Source organism: Takifugu rubripes, chromosome 9 (assembly GCF_901000725.2).
Source record: "Takifugu rubripes chromosome 9, fTakRub1.2, whole genome shotgun sequence".
NCBI classification, from domain to species: Eukaryota; Metazoa; Chordata; class Actinopteri; order Tetraodontiformes; family Tetraodontidae; genus Takifugu; species Takifugu rubripes.
Genome location: NC_042293.1, coordinates 5,824,122 through 5,844,040, shown reverse-complemented (window position 1 = coordinate 5,844,040; position 19,919 = coordinate 5,824,122). Strand labels below are relative to the sequence as shown.

General features: G+C 46.2%; 1 protein-coding gene across 13 annotated transcripts in view; it reads left to right on the top strand.

Annotated features, from left to right (window-relative positions):
• cadps2 (Ca++-dependent secretion activator 2) overlaps positions 1–19,825 on the top strand; it is a 54,821-nt gene extending 34,996 nt beyond the window's left edge. Inside the window, exons 15-32 of one of the 13 annotated variants that reach the window (XR_003889668.1) lie at positions 1,055–1,118; positions 1,453–1,576; positions 2,821–2,921; positions 3,830–3,838; positions 4,014–4,170; positions 6,741–6,882; positions 7,666–7,788; positions 8,740–8,769; positions 9,741–9,896; positions 10,038–10,185; positions 11,174–11,188; positions 12,829–12,903; positions 13,014–13,097; positions 13,177–13,209; positions 16,419–16,526; positions 17,967–18,024; positions 18,513–18,617; positions 18,755–18,777. Coding sequence is in view for 12 of the 13 variants with exons in the window: in XM_029842241.1 (XP_029698101.1) it covers positions 1,055–1,118; positions 1,453–1,576; positions 2,821–2,921; positions 3,830–3,838; positions 4,014–4,170; positions 6,741–6,882; positions 7,666–7,788; positions 8,740–8,769; positions 9,741–9,896; positions 10,038–10,185; positions 11,174–11,188; positions 12,829–12,903; positions 13,014–13,097; positions 13,177–13,209; positions 16,419–16,526; positions 18,513–18,617; positions 18,755–18,925 (1,645 nt within the window). In the remaining variant the exon portion in view is untranslated. Of the gene's footprint in view, positions 1–1,054; positions 1,119–1,452; positions 1,577–2,820; positions 2,922–3,829; positions 3,839–4,013; positions 4,171–6,740; positions 6,883–7,665; positions 7,789–8,739; positions 8,770–9,740; positions 9,897–10,037; positions 10,186–11,173; positions 11,189–12,828; positions 12,904–13,013; positions 13,098–13,176; positions 13,210–16,418; positions 16,527–17,966; positions 18,025–18,512; positions 18,618–18,754 lie in introns of all 13 variants that reach the window. The other 12 variants (XM_029842243.1, XM_029842241.1, XM_029842242.1 and 9 more) reach the window with 12 other exon arrangements.
• The last annotated feature ends 94 nt before the right edge of the window (positions 19,826–19,919 follow it).

Sequence of the window (19,919 nt, the reverse complement as noted above, 5' to 3'; positions counted from 1 at the left end):
GCAGGTCTCTGGATTCGTCTCTCCTGGTCAGATTTTGTCGCCAAGACAGAAGTGTTATGGGAGTCATTAAAATTCACTTTCACAAGGAACATCAATGTGGTGGACCTTCTTCAAGAGGATTTTAAGTGTTTTCTGTTCTGGGAGTATTTGGAGAAGCTCTTTTTGAGGGGGAACCAGAAGAAGCTAAACAATCTAAAATTAGAACCTGCAGCTCAGGAACCTTTAGCTTCATGACAGACAGAATCTAGGAATTGGAACTCTGTAAAGGTTAGGGTTAGTCCCGAAATCTCTCCTGATGAACGAGTGCATTCAGCCGACTAGAAATCTTTAGATCTCCTGGCCCCACCTCCAAACTTCCAGAACCATGAGAATGTTCCAGTAGGAACTTCTGATTCTTGTTGTTCTGTTGATTCTTATTAAACTCTGATGTTCCATCCCATTTGTGGAGTAGATTTGTCCAGGTATAAAAATGAATCTCCAAAACAACTGTTGCCTTTGTTTAGCATTCTGCTAATTCTGTGAATGTGTCTTCACACTGATGATCGGGTGCGTTTATAAATCCAACAGTTTTGCAACCATCATTTCTATCACTGATCAAGCCAGACAAAACTGGGTTTCTTTTTGGATGCTGAGATAAAAGTTTTTTCAGTGCATTGATCTCTGTCAGGAACAGAGAAAACCTCTGACTGGCCATCTCAGAACCTCCTAAATGAACCTTTTGATCGGGCTTTTGTTGAGCCGTGCAAGTGTGAAGAACCAGGACATCTGTCTGAAGGTTTATTGTCCATTAAATGGCCGACCTGTGTGACCGCCTCCCTTTGTTAATTTAGTCGTGTTCCCTTGTCAATTAGCCGCGTGGAACCTTCATGAACACGGCGGCCTGTGCTGAGCTGGACTTAGAGACGAGAAAAGCTTCTTCATCAGGTTAATTAGATGAAAGGAGGTGGCCATCTGTTGGAGCTGACTGACATATTTTTCTTCTGCCTCTTTTATCACGCACTCGTCCTTGAGCCTGTAAGCAACTGCGATGACCTCCCACGTTCTACATCTGCAGGTACTGTTTCCCCTTCGGACGACCAGATGGGGCCCTGAAGGCAACGCTTTCCCTTCAGGAACGGGTACGTGAACATTCAGTCAGATTATTTCAAAAGGTTTTCTCCAAATCATTAAATAAATCTCGAAACCTTTTTCTTTCTTCAATATTTGGAGCCGCCAACGGGCAGACGTAACAGTTTTCTTGAATAAGTTAGCTCCAGTTAAAGGCCAGAGCTGATCCAGAGGAATATTTCAGGTTCATCTCAAAGTGTCCAAAATAAATGTTTTTTTAAGTCAACTTTATTTTTCTACAGTTGGTATTAGCCGTTTTCACAAAGATCAATAAGCCAACCTGCTGTTGCTATGGTAACCCAGATTCAGCAATAAAAGGTGGCAGGATTGTTGCTGATGTTTCAGGTGTTGATGAAGGACATCACCACCCCTGTTCCTCCAGAGGAGATGAAGAACCTGGTCAAAAAGTGTTTGGAGAAAGCTGCTCACATCAATTACAGTCAGCTGATGGAATATGCACAAGTCAAAGGTAAAGGTCACCCCCCCCACCTTAATTTAAAAACACGAAAGAATGGAGTCTTATCCAGCTATTGGTCATTGATAATTATGCTGAGTCTGCAGATTGAGAAATGATGGTGTGACTTAATATTTTCTCTTTAATTGATAGTTTATTGATAGAGTGTCATCCGCATAGAAACAAACGTGCTTGAATCAGCGGTTGCTAACTAAACATCTATTTTTACTAAAGCATGCAGTTATAACTGCCAGTTGCCAAGCAACAGTGCTCGTTTCCCTCTCTCACAAAGTTCCTGGAAATTATTATATTCATCAGATTTGATTACCGTATTTTTGCGACCATACGGCGCACTGTATTAAAAGGTGCAGTCTCAGTTACATAGTGCAGGCATGGTAAAACATACCGGTATGCTAGTTTAAAACATGCATGCTAGCGTGTATTTAGCAATGTACTCACGTTATTTTTTTATCAATCCTCATCCACAAATCATTCAAAGTACTCATCTTCTATATCCAAAATGAATCCGAAATGGCTTTTGTTAAAGCCGGCAAGCCGAAAAGCATTTACAGATTTTGGAACTCGGTGAACACATTAGGCACACCGAATTATAAGGCACCTTGTCCATTTTGGAGAAAATTTAAGATTTTTAAGTGCGCCTTATGGTCGCGAAAACACAGTATAAGAAAGTGAGTTTATCCGAATGTTGCAAGCTAACACAGCCTGTATGTTCTGATGGTTCATCATTGTTTTTACACTCCTGCTTGTGATCATTTGAACAGCAACATGTTGTAATGGATACGATCCGATCAGAAGACCCAGAGGCTAAAGGCAGGACTGCAGCAGCGTGTAACTGAATTTAGCTTCCATGTTAGGAGCGCTAATGCTAAGACCGCAGCCATGTTTTCAAGATAACAGGAAGTTTGAGTCACCACGTACTATAAGTACGCCGAAGTAAATCCAATAAACAGACAAAGCCATGAGCCGGAGTTGTGGCTGATCTGATTAAAATAATAATCTGATTCCTCCAAGTTATCAGATAATTTTAGGCATGTAAATGAACTAAAGGAGTCAATCAGCAAACAGGCCCCACCTCCCAACTCTTTCTGAAGCCATGGAATTGCTGTCGGTCCAGCAGCTACTGTTCTCACAAAGGTTCTCCATGACTGACTTCTGGATCACAGGAGTGCATGAGAACATGTGTGTGTCATCACTGTCCATTGTGATCACAATGGTGGATTTCCTTTGTTTTTGTTCAGTCAATCCTCTTACCAGTCCAGAAAAACGACTGGAGGACCTGTTGAGACTGGGAGAACTCTGCATTGAAGTTCTGCAGCAGAACGAAGAACATCACTCTGAGGTCTGGTTGGTCCTGCTGTTCTGGTGGAACACACACATAGATGCACTCTCATAAACTCTCAGAATCACACACACAACCTTGTCCTTGTGAGGACCTTCATAGACATTTTACTTTTCACAGTCCTGACCCTGACCATACTAACCCTCTAACCTACTGTAGACCCAGACCTAGTTCGAACCTAAAACCAGGTCTTGGAAGTTGTGAGGACAAAATGTCCCAAAAGTGTCGTCACGTCGCACAAGTGACGTTACCATCAGACTGGGCAGCGTCACATTGGCGTGTTGGATGCGTGTTTTTCAACAGTTGATCATTTGAGATTTCACAGCTTTGTCCGTGTTCTTCCTCTGCCGTTGGCAGCGTTTGTGCTAAAGTGGCAGATGACACAGCAAGTGGCAGCTCTGCCATTAGCATCGGCGATGGCGGAGCGAGCAAAACAACGCCCACGGCCCATATGTGCATTACATTTATACGCCATGGTGTAAAACTGATCAATCATAGGTGTTGAGACGTAGCAGTTGTGATCAGCCCTCAGTGGCGATGTGCCGCTCTGGCATCTGTTTCAGCGCTATTTTTAGTGGCCTCGCTCTGCTGCTGCCATGGCAATGAGAGAACTTCCATTTTGTGGCGGTGATTACAAATTAAGGGCTGTTTTGTCGTAGCAGTGACAGTTTAAATGAAAAATCTGGTTCCTTCAGTGTCTTTGTTACTCCTCTACGTCATGTCAGATGGTCGTCATGGCGAATTACCAACATTCACATTTGTAAAGTTTGTCATAGACGTCAACCTCAATGCGTTAACATTTTCTCAGCCACCAGAGGGCGGTCAGTCGTCATTGCTTGTTTCCCTGTTTGGTTTCCAACAACTTAACTTTCTGCTGCTCTGTTTCTGTTTCTGTTTCCGACCTGAAGGGAAGAGACGTAAGTTCATTTCCTGTGTTTGTGTTGTCATGCATGAACAACGCTCACTGTTTGTGTTGCACAGTATTCAAGTCTGCTTTAGCTGACATGCTAACCTGTGATGAGCCAGCTACTGCCGGCATCAGCAGCTCTGTTGGCTGGACGACCTGATGTTTCTCATCTGTGGTGTTTTCAGGCCTTCTCGTGGTGGCCTGAGCTGATGGCAGAACACACCGAAACGTTTCTGTCTCTGTACAGAGCCGACATGGACGCGGCCCTGCAGGTGCAGCCCGTGGACTCGTGGAACAGCTTCCCACTGTTTCAACTTCTCAATAACTTCCTTCGCAGTGACGGTGAGTGTGACGGTGTCCGTTTGCAGGAATCCATTGACTCTCTATCTCTATGAACATTTGAGGACAGGGTCAACTGGGAGCTTGTTTCACCCACCCACTTGGCTCTGAGCCATATGCAGCATGCATGCCACACCTGAGTGCAGGCAAGATTTTTTCTGTGATGCGGTGCCAAAGGCCTGACGTCATGGGCCCGCGGTAGCTGAGCAGATATCTCCTCACGGTTTCAGCGTCTCATTGTTTCTTCTGACTGCTATCAAAATGTTCACCTTTTCAAGACACACCAATGGTGGCATGTTATTTACTTAGTTAAATGTTTGCGATATATCGGATCATGTCTGTCGTAACGTTAAACACGATGTGGCTCGCCTGCTGCAGAGAAACTCACCATGTCAACGTGGGTGTCCATTTTAAATGGGTGTAACCACAAGTAATAAAACCACTAATGTTGAAGTGAGAGGGTCCGGTTTGACACAATGCACTTTGTAAAAATGCAGTGTTGCCATGCACGCTAACAAGCCTTCGCAGCCAACTCTCCTCTTCATCACAGCCTTTTTACTCCTCTAGAAACAGCAACTTATTGGTGAGCAAATGCACCTGTGTTGTGTAGCCTTGCTGCTAATTAACACTGATGATGCTGTTTAAGAGCTGAGGTTAATGGCACCTCACACACTTGACACAGCAGCATCGATCCCCCCACCCCTTCACCAAACCCACCCTCTGGACCTCCTGAAGAACTGCCTTCACTGCCTTCCATATGCTTTTTTAAACCTCATTGAGGTCCACAGACATGAAAAACAGAACTATCTCAGCTGAGACCCAATTCTCTAAGGGTTCCTCCAAAGGTTCCTGGTTGCCTTTGAACATGAACATGATTTTAACTATAACAGTCACAGTTTGTGCTGAAGGTCCAAACAGACTCAGAAGTTTCTCATGTCTGTATTCATGTTGTTTTCCTCTCAGATAAATCTCGCTTTGATTGGAATTCTCATTGTTTCTGAGCCCTCCTTCCTCTTTGTCTCGGCGCCAGCACAGATTTGGCGAATGGCGACGCATCATTTGAAGTGTTTGATGCCAAAAGAGCCTCCAGTAAAGTAGGAGACAGGCAGACGGCCCAAGGCCACCACCGGGAACAAAGAGCTTTTTAGTGTTTCATTACGCACAAACACGATTCCTGCAGCTCCCGTCGGCTTCTTTTATGACTTTTTACTAATTACATCGTCCCCGCTGTAATTACTCTGAGTATCACAGCAGAAGTCGGGTTAAACTGCAGAACACCGAGCAAACAGAACAAGTGCAGTATGGTTGTGTTTTTGATAATTGTGATAAAAGTGAGAGAAATTCACTTGAACTCGTTCCTGATCGGATGCAGATGAAACAGCGCATTAGAGACAAAAAGGCCACCTTCTCTAAAAAGTAAGAATAATTATTAATGTGAAAGGAACAATAATCATGTTCATAATAACCCAGTTGAGACCGAGAAGCCGGTCTTCTCACCACTACAGTCGGATTGTCCTCACCGCTATGATCGGATTGATGTTCTGTCAAATGTTAAAATGCTCACTTGATTGTCGAAGTGTGAAGGCAAGCGGCTGTGACTAGAAGCTTCTTCTGCTCCCAGGAGGGCAAAAAGGCTAGTGTTGATAATGCTGGAGCAGAGCGGGAGGAATTAAAGCTAATGAAGTCTTCAGAGAGCTGCTGCTTGCTGTCATTTGACACTGTCTCTGACCGATCAGCTGCAACCTCCCGCAGCCTTGCAGCACCTTTCCCACAGAAGACTTCCATCAGAAACCTCAGGAGGATCTCTAGGAACAATGCACTGATAAAAATTAAGAGATGAGTCCAGAAAATGACATCCCCCATGATCAGGGACAGTCCTGTGTATGCTTATTTCGTGGTAGAAACTCGAGAGGAAAGGGTGCTAAGATGAGTAGATGTAGCCGAGCTAACTGTACAGTAGCAGGTAAAGGGAAGTCCAAGTGGAGCCAATGCTGATGAAACAATTCTCAATGTGAGGATAAAGTATCGGGAGGTTCTGGAGGATGCCGGCTGAAACCAGCTGCCTGAACATTTCTGGGATCGGTTCCTGGAGCGACAAATTAATTTCCAGCTGGGCTGTGCATCTGTCTGATGATGTCTTGAGAACATTTAAAAGCAACATTCAAGTTGTTTCTGCATGTTTGACTTGAACAGTGTCCTGCTGAGGTTTGGGGTACGTGCACAAGAAGGTCTGTCCATGAACAAAACTGAGCTGAAGACAGTCTTTGTTACTGCGAGTTTGGCCAGCAGGAGGAGATAGAAACACACGTCCTCCAAGATTTTGAAATAGAATCATTTCGCTCTATTCTGAAGGGACATGAGGTGTCCTTGAAATTTTCATTCGTTCTGGTTTATAGCCTGTAAGCACAACTTTTATTATGGAATTCCACAAATCTGAATGATTCTTCTTTTTGTTTTGTTCAAGGTCTAAAAATCGCTGCTGCTGCAAATCACCCTCGTGTGGGTTTATGTTAGCGGATCGTCTAGCGCTTGTTAGCAATAGCTTGACTGGTTTACTCACCTGCCTCCTGCAGCTCACCTGTGCAACGGGACGTTCCACAAACACCTGCAGGACCTCTTCATACCACTGGTGGTGCGCTACATCGACCTGATGGAGTCGTCTATTGCTCAGTCCATTCACCGTGGCTTCGAGCAGGAGAAGTGGCAGTGTGTCAAGTAAGCTCCGCCCACCCGCTAGCATCCACGACATGGGCACCGGTTTGTTTGCTCTTTAATGTTTCATGTTGAACCACAAATTTGCACTTTTGTATTTATTAGGAAATATACAATCAAGATGGGGACGTTGGTGGCACCTGTCATATGTCTTCAGCTTTGGCCACATCCGAGTCTTTTTTGTTCAATGCAGAACTTTGAGGCTGGTGTCATACCCATAGTTATGAGTTCTCTTTGGACTCCATTGATCAGTGAGCGAGTCCTTGGCCGTCCTGTGGGATCTGACTCACTTCAGCAGGATGGCGATGACCTTGACCTTGGGTTTTTCTGCTCATGCTTGTCACACAACATAAATAGCACAGCCTTGTAATTTTTATGATTCTGTGTAGTTTGGCGGCCCACCTGATGTTCATCACCCTGCTGTGGTTGTGGGCGTGGTCTTTTGCGGTGTATAGCTGAGTGGGGTCCCCGAGCAACTGGCGGGACACGCCATTGAGGCTTTGTTTCCGTTTAGTGCTTGAGCTATGCTAATGGTTTCTGTGAATGTAAAAGAAACAATGCACGTGTGAAGAAATGGCATGGAACAAAAGGAAGCAAGCAGCAGGAACACTGGCGGTGCCACTGCGTCCAAATGCTGCAGAAGTGAGAGTGAAAGGATGAAGTTGAGGAGCATTTGTGTTTAATTACCCATCAGCAGCTGCTGTTAAAACTTTCTCCTGTCTCATCTTGTCCTCTCTAACATGTCTGTGCCTGGGTCCCGCCCCTGGTCTCGCCCCCTCTGACCAGCAGGTCCCTGACTAACAATCTCACGGGCGTTCCTCTTCCAAAGGTCCCCAGCTTCCCCCTCAAACTGCCACAGATGCCCAGTTTTTCAGCGCCCGTCTGGATGGGACCGCTGTGCGACAACGCGTAGGTACCGTAACAAACCCGAGGCCACAGGCGTGCTGACTTGCTGCCACCATCGAGTTTGTTACCAAAAAAATGAAATTCAGCGTTCTTCTTTATACAGAAGTCAATGTGGAAAAAACTGTTTGAAAGTCACATCAGAACTGATCTGGATCACAACACAGCTGTCAGGCTTCAGTGAAAAGGTGTAAAGATTAGAGTGGCCCAGAGCACCAGCTCACAGGTTCGGCATGCTGGTGTTGAATGGGCTGGTGGGGCGGGGTTACACACAATCTGTCGGCATGGTGACCTGGTTTCATGTTGCATTGAACCAGAACCAGAACAGGTTCCACACTTTGAGCTCCAGAGCAGAGGCTCTCTCTCTGCTTCTTTCTGCTGAGGCTCCAGAGCAGAGAGAAGCAGCTCTGGTGCTGAGCCTGGTGTGTCTCATCTGCCTGTTTCTGCCCGTTTCTGCCTGTTTCTGTGTGTTCCAGACTGTTTCTGCCTGTTTCTGTGTGTTCCCAACTGTCTCTGCCTTTTTCTGATTGTTTCTGTGTGTTCCCAGCTGTCTCTGACTGTTTCTGTCTTTTTCTGCCTGTTTCTGTGTTCCTGACTGTCTCTGCATGTTTCTGTGTTCCTGACTGTCAAGCCTGTTTCTGCCTGTTTCTGTGTGTTCCCAATGGTCTGTGTCTGTTTTTGACATGTTTGTTGTCTTTCCGTCTGTTGCTGTGGATTTCTGCCTTTTTTCTGGCTGGCTGTTTTTCACACTTTTGCTTGTCCGGTTGCTACCTGTATTCTACTGTTGTCTGTCTGTCTGTCTGTCTGTCTGTCTGTCTGTCTGTCTGTCTGTCTAGTCACTCAAAGCTCCACTCAAAGCTCCACCCTCCACCTCTGAGTGTTTTTGTGATTGTGCGCGTGACCCAGTGCCCTCTGACCTTTCACCTTCTAACCCTGACCCTCCATCTTCTGTTGCAGCCTGCAGGGAGTAAGTCCACCTGAAATCTTGTAAGTCACATAAATGTTCCAGCAAAAAAAAACAACTTGCCCTTTTCCCAGAATTCCCAGATTGGTGGTTTCTGGTGGTGTGGGTCCTCTGTGGTCAGTTGCTCCAGGAAGATCCCGCAATAATGGGTTTCCTGGTGGTGAATCTGACTGTTCCTCTCGTATGACAATACTGTTTCTCACATCAGTGAGTGACTGTGTCAGTCAGTGGCCATACTGGTCCCAGCCCCCGAGGCCAGTTGGGTCTGAGGCTCTATCAGCCATCCCAGCACACAGGCCACTGGTCCTCCACTGCTCTGCAACGGCCAATGAGAGAAGGACAAGAGAAAAAAGGCTCTTCATTAGCGAGCACAGACTGCCGAGTGGGATGGTTTTTCCCTGGGGAGCCGCTCAGAGAAGAGCACCGCTAATTAGACATGAGGGGACAGTGGCGACGCAGCGTTTGTCCCCATGCTGCCACTTGTTAAGGTAACAGTCTTTTAACCACAAAGTGAAGATCTGGTTTCAGCCTCCTCCATCAGTCCTGCTGCGCTGTACACTTGGACGCCGTCTGCCTGGCAACAGTGTTCAGACATCAGAGCCAAAACACTCAGTTTGGAGATCATATAAATCTAAAGTGATGATTCTTGGCCAAACACGTGACAAAAATGTGTTAATGCGCAGGAAGAGAAACTTGGAAAAAGGTTAAAACACGAGAAATAAATCCATTTCCACTAATCAGACCAAGAACGTGAAAACAAATGTTCAACAGCTGCCTGTTTTTATATGTGAACGGAGACTTCAGTTCAGATTCTTTCTCTAAGTCAAACGTTCTAGTCCAGGCATCCTGATGTGTCCTCCTTCACGTCCAAACACCTAACCCTGACACGAACACGTGTGGATGTGAACAAGGACCTCACCTTGCAGGTTTAGCCCAGTTGGCTGGTCTTGGTTGCAGGCTGGTGGTGTTCTGACCATCTCCCCTGTCTCTATAGTAATGGCTCGGCCACCTCTGAGGATCTATTCTGGAAGCTCGATGCCCTGCAGATGTTTGTGATGGACCTCTACTGGCCTGAGCCCGAGTTCGCTAAACATCTGGAGCAGAGGCTGAAGCTGATGGCCAGCGACATGATGGAAGCCTACATCAAGAGGTGAGAACAGTATTACAGAATTTTGCTTTACAGGACAGGTGAATGTAGAGACAGACAGGAAGAGGGAAGGGAGCGGTGGGAGGAGAGAGAGACTGTAAAATGACTGTAAACTCTGAAAAATCTCTTGCTCTGTCCTGACAGAACCAGATCAGCCTTTGATGCCAGACTACAGAAGTCCAGCAGGTGGACAGACTTGCGTGTGCCGCCGACCGTCTGTACCATGTTCAACGTCCTAATGGACGCCAAGAGACAGTGTTCCAAACTGTGCGTGCTGGACATGGGCCAGGAGGTGAGCTGGTGGTCACATGACACAGCAGAGATATGCAGAGATTTTACTTTGTAAAAGGCTGCTTCTCCAAGACAGAGTCAGCCCCCTTGTGGATGACTGCATGACGTGGCTCAGCTGTAAAAGCTTGATGATGATGCCGCTGGTGGTGAAACCAGCTTGGAAGCCGCAGAGTTGTAGTTGTGGAGCCTTTTACCGGCTCCCCTCTCCTCAGTTGGAGGATGTTTGCCGGCAGCTTCTAAAGCACCTTGGCCGTCTTTTATTCGCGGCCTCGCTCCACACAGGTCGAGTCAGAGTGTCACTCTGAAAGAGCACTTTTTCCTGGGCGCTCGGCAGCGGCCAAGTTCAGGTGTTTTTGTGTTCACTTGAAGCGGCCGAGCGCTCCAGCGGAGCTGTTTAATGGATGACCGTGAAGCCTGAGAGAGACGGTGGCCTTGCCGCCGCTGAGAGCTAAACCCTTGGCTGCCGGCAGTCTTGATAGAGAGCTAAGCTCTGTGTTCTCTTAACCTTCAGTTTCCTCTCCTATCTCAGCATCTGTTCATTTATTCACACGCTTCACAGGCTGCTCTCCGACTGTTGCCTTCACACTTTCCCGTTTGGAAAAGCGTTTCCATCATCAAAGAACCGTCAGGTAGTTGAAAACAAACATGTGAAACCTGATGTTTGTGGGAAAAGTCATCTCTAAAAGACAAAAACAGCCAAACCAGTGCTCCCATCACAGACTGGACCACTACTGCCATGTCACAGCTCTTCTGCTTTCTTTGTCAGTTCTAATTTCTAGGAAACCTCCTCATTCTGACTTGACCACTCATGTTCAGGCTCCAACAGTTTGAGAGTCTTAAAGAGCAGCTCAGTAGCGTAACAGATGTCAAACATCTGCAGTAGCTTCTTCTCCACTGTTTAAGAATCTGTCCCTTTTTAACTGATTCTATGTTTTTTGCTCTCCCGTGTGTCCATACGTCCATCTGTCCCTCCATCCTTGAGTCTCCAGGCTGACAATCAGTGGGTAAGTGACAAATCACTGTTGTCTTCTTGCTGACTGACTGACTGAGTGACTGGAGATGAAATTCAGACCTCCATCAGCTCTAACTTCCCAAACAAACTTCCAGGTTTGAAAAGCTACAGCATCTAAACTGTGATCAGAAGTGATCTGGAGGCAATTCAGGGGTCATCAAGAGGGATTGGGAGGTAATCAGGGGTGATAAGGAGTGATCAGGAGGAATCAAGAGGTGCTCAGGAGTGATCAGGCTTTATCACGAGAGATCAGGAGTGATCCTGCTGGCGCCTTTTGATTGGTTCGTTTAGTGTCACAGACAGAATTTTTTTTTTTTTTTTCAATTTTTTCCTGCCAAAACGGCAAAAACCAAACATCTTTTTTGTCCCATCTGTGCTCTTTCCAGCTGCTTTTGTCAGGAAAGCCGTCATGCTAATTGAGGTAAGAAGAGGAAAAAAAAGCCCTCAAGATTTTCCAAAAGATGCTGCTCACTGAAAGAGAGCTGCCATTTTAAGGACGTGTGAAGGAGGGGATTTAAAAACGGCACAATTAGGGCCGGCGGCGCTGACCTCCCGAGACCTGCAATTTGTCAGCGATCTGCGAGCTTTGTTGATTGAAATTTTTAATTTGGGCGTTCTTTAGACGGCCAGTGAAAGGCCATTGTCGCCCAGACACGAACTCCCCCGCTGCCACCGCCATTCAGCGCTTAGCCCAGCCACCTTTTTTTCTTCCGTTCCTTCAGGGGAAAAGGTGCCAACGTGTTTTTAGCTTTGGGACACAAACGAGACGTGAAATGGCGGATTAATTGAATCTGGTGAGTCTTTGGTCTTCACAGCTGGACCAGAGCTTTAGAGGAATACAAGGCTGTGCTAATTGTGAGGAGAAGCACAAAAAGTATCCTTCAGATTCCTCTGCTTTTCCAGCACAGACTGGAATTCACTCACACATAATGGTCCCATTAGCTGCTTAACGGTGCTGCTCACAAATGTTTGGTTGGCTGCCCCCCCCCCCCCTTCCCCACCCGTGTGTGTGTGTGTATGTATGAGGTGTGTGTGTGTTTGAGGTCTGTATGTATCTGTGTGTGTCTGTGTGTGTCTGAGGTCTGTGAGTGTGTGTCTGAGGTGTGTACCTGTCTGTGTGAGTGTGTGTGTCTCTCTGTGAGTGTGTGTTTGTGTGTCTGTGTATGTCTGTGAGTGTGTGTCTGAGGTGTGTGAGTGTATGTCTGAGGTGTGTGTGTGAGTGTGTGTCTGTCTGTGTGAGTGTGTGTCTGTGTATGTCTGTGAGTGTGTGTGTCTGTGGTGTGTGTGAGTGTGTCTTTGTGTGTGTTTGAGGAGTGTGAGTGTGTGTATCTATCTGTGTGTGTGTTTGTCCAAGTGTGAGAGTGTGTGTGTGTGTGTGTGTGAATGTGTGTGTATATGTATGTAGTTTGTGTTTGTGACTGTGTGATTGTGTGTGTCAGAGGCGTAAGTGTGAGAGAGTGTGCAGGAGTGTGTGTGTGTGTGTGTCTGAGGAGTGTGTGTGTGTGAAGTGATCCAGTTCACTTTAGTGATTTCGATGATCTGGACTCTAACCTGAACCACATTTCCAGCCACTGTTTGTAGTTCAGCAGGAATTGATCTCATTGATCATGTCTCTTCTTACCCCCCCCACAGCAGAGGTATCACTCTAGGATCGATATCCTGATCGATGAGGCAAACGCTGACATGACTTCCTGTTTGATGGCGAAGGTAAAGATGTTTTTTTCTGTATCTGCGTCTCTGGTTTGGTGGAACTGAATGAAGTCCTGATCAAGACCTGAGGGTCTCCTCTTCATCTCTTCCCTCTTTGGTGTCTGCAGTTGGCCAGTGTTTTAGATGGTGTCCTCTCAAAACTCTCCAGATACGATGAAGGCACATTGTTCTCCTCCATCATTTCTTTCACGGTGAGTGACCAGTTCTTTGTTCACTGGAACAGAAGAAGTCTCACCTTTCTTCTTCTCTTCTGCTTTTGCTCTCCTAAAGGTCAAAACAACAGGCAGATACATGGACGTCCCCGTAAGTCTGTCTGTATTAATGGTTCAGTTTGTCATTCTTGGTACTATATTTGTTCCCCTGATGTTCTATGCATCACTGTCACTTGATCACACCATTGAACACGCGTAACACCTGATGTGGGTTTTTATTCCGTGTTTGTCTCCAGAGTCAAAGAACACACCACCCTAATTAATTGCTCCTCCATCCTTGAGATGTGTTTTGTTGAGTGTTTGTGGGCGAAGTTGCGTGTGTCAAATGGTTAATAAACGGTGGTGAGAGTGGGGGGAGTGCGGGGGGTGGCATGGTTAAAGTGTTGAAGGTGTGAAGGAGAAACATGTCTCATCTGCTGAATTTAATGTTCACAAGATCAAGTCAGCAATGAAAAATGTACCAACTTTTTGAAAACATTTTTCACAGTTTGCTCTAGTCCAAGTGGGAGAAAAGTATGGAGAGATTTACAAAAAATGACAGAAAATCTGTTTTTATTTTTAAAAATATCCCTCCTGAATCATCTGAAAACTGGATGATGGATGGATGGATGTTGGATAATTGATGGATGGTTTGTTGGATGATGGATGGATGGAAGGATGATGGATGATGGACGGATGTTGGAAGTTGGATGGATGGATTTTGGATGGAAACCCTGTATGTGGACCCTAACCTGAGTCAAGGAGAGCATAAAAGAGCCCTCAGGTCACACCTGGAGATAAAGAGCAACACCTGAGCTCTTTGGCTCCTCCACCCTGCTGTTGTGGCTCCTGTATTTCCCATCATGCTCTCAAGTTCCAGACTGAAATTATAATGTAAGCATTACCTGCTGCTCCTCTTCTTTAGTGAGCAAGAAACCTGACACAACTAAGCTTCTTTTCCAGGTGGAATAAAGAGTTAAGGGGCGGGGCTTTGAGCCACTTTGCTGGAATGCTCCGCCCTGCTGTCACGAGAAGCCTCTGACTCTTTCTGCACACTTGACATGAGAATGGGTCAGTGTGTTGGTGTGTCTGTGCCCCAAATGAGGCAACAGAACCTTAACAACCATTAGTTGATGGATGCTAATGTTACCATCATGCCATTGTTGCTTTCGTGTAGAGAACATTCCTCATCTTTCACTTTCTCTTTCATCTCTTCTGTTTGTTTGTTTATTGCTTCTTGTTTCTCTCATGTTTCCACGTTTGCTGACCAGAACCTGCTGCTGCTGATGAATAAGGCCCAGTCCAGCAGGGTCGCTCATTCTCAGTCCAGGACCCCGGGATATAACGCGCACACACACACATATAAAGACACACACACCATTAAAAACTGAGCTCTTCATCAAACAAAGCAGACATGAGGGCTGAAGGTGGTACAGAGGGACCTCGTTGCTGTGGGTTACCTGGGCCCCCCTGGTCTGATGGAGCAGCAGATAACAGCATTTGTCTGATCAGTAAAGAGTGACGGTGTTACTGTTTTCTCTGCTCTCCTGCTTTAATGTGGTTGGAATTGTGCCGGAACCTCTGATAGTCACATCCACAGGAGAGGGTTAAATGAGCCCAGGCTTCAGGCCACGAAGAGCTTCCTCCTCCTCTTCCTCTTTTTACTCTACCTATTTCCTGTCCTCTTCCTCCTCCTCTTTTTACCGATTTTCACTCCTCCTCTTCCTCTTTATCTTCCTCCTCCTTTTCCTCCTCTTTTTACTCTACCCCTCCCCCCACATTTACCTAACGTCTGCCAACTGAAACAAAAGCTCTCCTCTGATAACCCCACTGTGGCTCTGATTCCCACTCCTCTTCCTTCTCCTCCTCCTCCTCTTCAGCGGTTTTCCCGGGGGTCCTCGCCTCACCAGCAACACCGACACGTTTACAGATTACACATCAGGACAACTGCTCTGTTATTATTGTTGCTCTATTATCTGTTAATATTGTTTCTCTGTTCTTATTATTAGAATAATTATCAATCTTCTGGGGTTATTGCTTTTATTTATTATTGCTGTATTACAGTATTTCTGTTATTATTAGTATTGTTGTTACTGCTATTGTTATTATTGGTTATTATTATTCATAATAGTAATAATTCCTTATTACATTGTTTCAGTAATAAAGTCCATCTGACATGGACATGTGCGCCTGGTCATGTGACCAGTTCTGCTGCAGCAAGCAGGCTTGATTTTGCTCAATGTGTCGTGTGTGACCGACATGGACTCGCATCTTCAGGACGATGGTTGCAACTCTGACAGGCCTGTCAATCACGCCCCGGCCGTGTGACCCCACTTTAACCTGTGGTTTGTGTTCACCGCTCACTCTGAATCACAGCCAAACCCCGCTGACGAGTCTTAGAGCGAGTTGTAGATGTGATAATGGGCGGAGTCAGCTGAGGGCTGATCGAGGGCGTAACAAGCATCTAAAGGTCAATCACCCACAGGAAAATCTGGACAAGAGAAGGTAGGGAGAGGGGGACTGGATTTCAGATGACATCAGGTACCAGAATCCTCCGTCTGATATCACAACTGTTTCCGCTGGTGGAATCAAACCCTCGCCTTCCTCAGCCCCACACCCCCGTGCTTCCCTGGGGGGGGCGGCGTGGAGAGAAGGTGTGAACGAGTGTTTTGATGGCGATCTCCCCTGATGATGGGAGGCTACTTCACACCAAACACCACCTCTCTTCTTCTACTTTTTCTTCTTTCTCTCATTCTTCTCCTGATCCTTCACCTCCTGATCCTTCACCTCCTTCACATTCACCTCCTCCTCTAAAGATGATTGTAATCCTTAAAGTAATCACATAAGATGATTGTGAAAAATAACATCAGGTGTTTGGTTGATTCACTAAACTATCCAGCTGCTTGTAGCTTGTTGATGCTTCTATGTTGGAAAACATTAAGACATCCATCCATCTGTCCATCCATTCATCTGACTAGCCATCCATCTGACCTAATGGAAAAACTGCTCTTCCATATGGAACTACAAAAAAACAAGTTTCAGAGCAGTTGAACAACTTGACCAACAATGGAGCAACAACCTTTGAATCAACATCCATTTCCACAACAACCAATTCAGGAAGCAACCCATAAAACTGTTGCCCTGGCAAACAGCAGGCGCCGTGGGAACGCTCTAGATTAGGAAAGGGTGGAGGTCATGTGGGCTGTGCCTCTACACCTGACAAGCATGCATCCTGCAGAGAGTACAGCCCATCAAGCGTTCCCGTGGAAACCCAGCTCCATTGTTTGATTGCTGTAACACACGTCTGTCATTGTTCTGCAGAAACCAGGCTCCGACCTGGCTGACAGCTACATCAGCTTTGTCCGGCAGAACCAAGACATTTTGCGAGATGGCATCAGGGACGAGCTGCACATCCAGAAGATCTTTGATGTGAGTTTACGTATGCTCTTGATGCACATGCTAACCTTGATGCTCACCTGGAGCTGGCGGCACCATGGCGCTCACACGTTTGTTCCTTTATATTAAAAGACCTTTCCTAACCCCACATGCTCTCCTTCCTCACCACATCCGGTGTGCTTCTTTTCCTCACCATGTTTGGTCTTTGGAAGTGTGGCAGTCAGAGTTTCTGGTACTTCTGTTTTCAGCAGACAAAACTACAGATTCAGGTGATCTCAGCAGGTCGCCACCAGGCTGAAAACACACTGCCTCTGTTGACCCGTTTATCACTTAGGAAAACAGCCAGCAGCACCGGCTCGCTCTGCAGGGGTCGCAAACAAACCCCCACTTTAGATTTCCCAAAGTACTTTAGTCGTGATTGGTCCAAACACGAATCAGCCCGCCGCCGCCAGTCAATGTGGAGGACATGGCAGCACAGACCTCCATCCATATTAGCAGCATGACAGCAAAGAGATGGATTTCTGCCACCTGCAGCCTCCACTGAGGGAGAGTGTGTTTGTGTGTGTGGTGGGGGGAGGGGGGTGTGTACTTGCTACATACTAACTACAAAACAAAAAACAAAACTGTATTCTACTAGAAAAAGTCAGGACATTTTGCTTTATCCTCACAACTTTGTTGACTATTTGAGGGGTAGGACCTGGGAATGTATGATGCTTACGAAAATCCTCACAATGATAGAAATACAAGTGTGTGTGTGTGTGTGTGTGTGTGAGTGTGAGAGAGAGAGAGAGTGAGAGAGGCCCTGCTGTCACCTCTTTCTCTGTGCATGACTTGATACTTCTGTGGCCCATTAGACTGTACACACACACACACACACACACACACACACACACACACAGGTAAAGTGTTGCACATATGTGAGTGGGCCCCCCCACCAGGTGCATTATGGGTAAGTACTTGTCTCCTTTGTTACACAAACATCACCAATATCTGTGTCACAAAATTTGTCTTTTAAAGCAGATTTGAAATCATGATATCATTATGTTTATGTTCATCATTATAAGTCAAAGGTCTGTCCACACAGACACACAGAGCTGTGCATCAAACTTACAACCTTCATGTTAACACAGATATACACACTCAGATACACAGAGATACACACACAGCGACACACAGATACACACACAAATACACATGCACACTCAGATACACACCCAGATACACGCAACACACAGATACACACAGAAACACACTCGGGTGATCTAGCGGCTGTGTGTGTGTGTTTCTCTGTTGCTGCGGTAATTCTGGCAGCGACTGAATGTAAGCGTGTGGCGGCGGTTTCTGGTGCTGAATTCTGCTGTAATTAAAGAGGAAAAGGTTTGATGCGGCTGCGATGGTGGCAGCCTGGTAGTCAACGGTTTGACAAAGATGACAAAAGCATTGGCTGATTTTTTTTCTGTTCTTCCTCAGCAGAGGTCATGGTGGAGCGCCGATCTTTTCCTTTGATGTGCAGCATTCCGAGTATTTTCCGGTAAATTGGCGGCGTTGAATAAGCGAATGTTTTAGCCTCTTTGAGTTTCATCGTTTGCACGCTGCACATCCCTTGACCTTGAGTTGTAGTGTCATCAGCATTCAGAGGCAAATGGCGATCATCATGGCTCCTCACTAGGATGACGGGTGCACGCCGTCCTTGCTCGCCCGTGTCAGCATTAACATAGTGTACTTTTATTTCAACTTCAGAGCAAAGAAATCTTCCAGATTACTTCAGACCAGCTTCATGATGCTGCTCAGGGGCTGAATGAAGCAGCTTTCAGGAGGTTCTGGTGTTCTGCTCTCAGCCTTTTGATTCCTTTGATGTTTTGATCTGTAGAAATGTGTTCTGATGATGGTCCCTCATCCAGCAGGAACTAACCTGACCATTGTTTACCCAGTTTCAGACCAGTCTCACTGCAGTTAGTGTGTGTGCGTGCGTGCATTCGTGCGTGCCTGTGTGAACCCATATTTTCCTGTGTTTGGCAGCTGTGGTACACGGGCTCCATGAATGCGGTGTGTGTGTGGCTGACGGAGAGGCTAGACCTGCAGCTCCACACTTTCCAGCTGAAGACGCTCGTCAAGATGGTGAAGGTTAGCAGATCCACAGCTCCTCTGCCTGTGGTCCAGTGTTTATTCAGGGGAAACATTTCCAGTCAGACCAGTTTCCACCTATTGCTCTCCTCTGATCCTCCCAGTTTGTTGCTCATCCACTTTTCCCAAACCCACAGAAGACCTACCGTGACTTTCGGCTGCAGGGCGTCCTGGTCGGAACGCTGAAGAACAAGAACTATGAGACCGTCTACAACCGGCTAATGGTGGAGGGGGCAACAGCGGTGGTGAAGGCCGGCGACGGTCTGCAGGGCATCAGCATGAGAGACAGCGATGAGGAGGACGAGTAACCGATGAGTCACCTTCCTCGCTGATACAGAAGGACTATGGTTGATGCTCAGACATGTTTAATTCCTGTTTTTGTTCCCTTTTGATGTTAAGTGAGAGAGAATTCTGTGACACAAATGTGAGGGACCCAGAAACAACCAGTAGAGACACCATGACAGACAGAAACAGAAGGACAAATGCTGACAGCAAAACCAAACCCCAACTGTAGCTTGTTTAAGAGTTACATGTGGTTATCGAGAAACACTGGTTTTACAATATTTTTTTAACTGTCAGTAGAATTTCACTGTGTAGGCTGTGTGCATGTTGTCACGGTTTGTTGTAGAAGCTTTGTAGAAGTCTGTACAAGACCCTCACAGTGGAAAGTGGCTGGACAGTGAGACAGGAAGTCCCCCTCCTATGCGCAGCCATGTTCTTCTCAAAGTCACTTTGTACCTCAGTTTTTGTTGTCAGCGGAGTTTCCAACACAAAATCCATGACAAACTAAACCCATGTTCAATCATCAGCACATGCGATGAGTCAGCCAGAAAAAACAAACGATCTTCACTAACCTGGCCTCCGATGCTCGGTCAGCTAACACAGCTTTGACGTGTAGCATGAGCAATAGCTGTTCTGACTGATCCAACACAGCAACCACACCGTAGCCGTAACCGCGTTACGGTGCACAGCTGCATTAGCAAACACAGCATCGGCGCATTGAATTAGCTAGTTATATTGTCTGCGTTGCATTCCTGCGCTTTCAGACACTTCCTGTTTGAGCTATACCTGAATCCGTTTTGAAAGCAAAGGCTCAAACTTCTGCTGCTGCTAACTGCTGTGTGAAGGTTTTGATGAATTTACATTGTTGTGAACGAACAAATAAAAGCTGAGCTGAAGGTGAAACGGTGGATGAGAGAAACAACAAAGAATGTTGTTGGTCTGATTGATGTGTTGACTGATGAGCTGTAGCTGTTCCTGTTGTTAGTCATCTCCACTAACAAATAGCTAAATGCTGTCTCC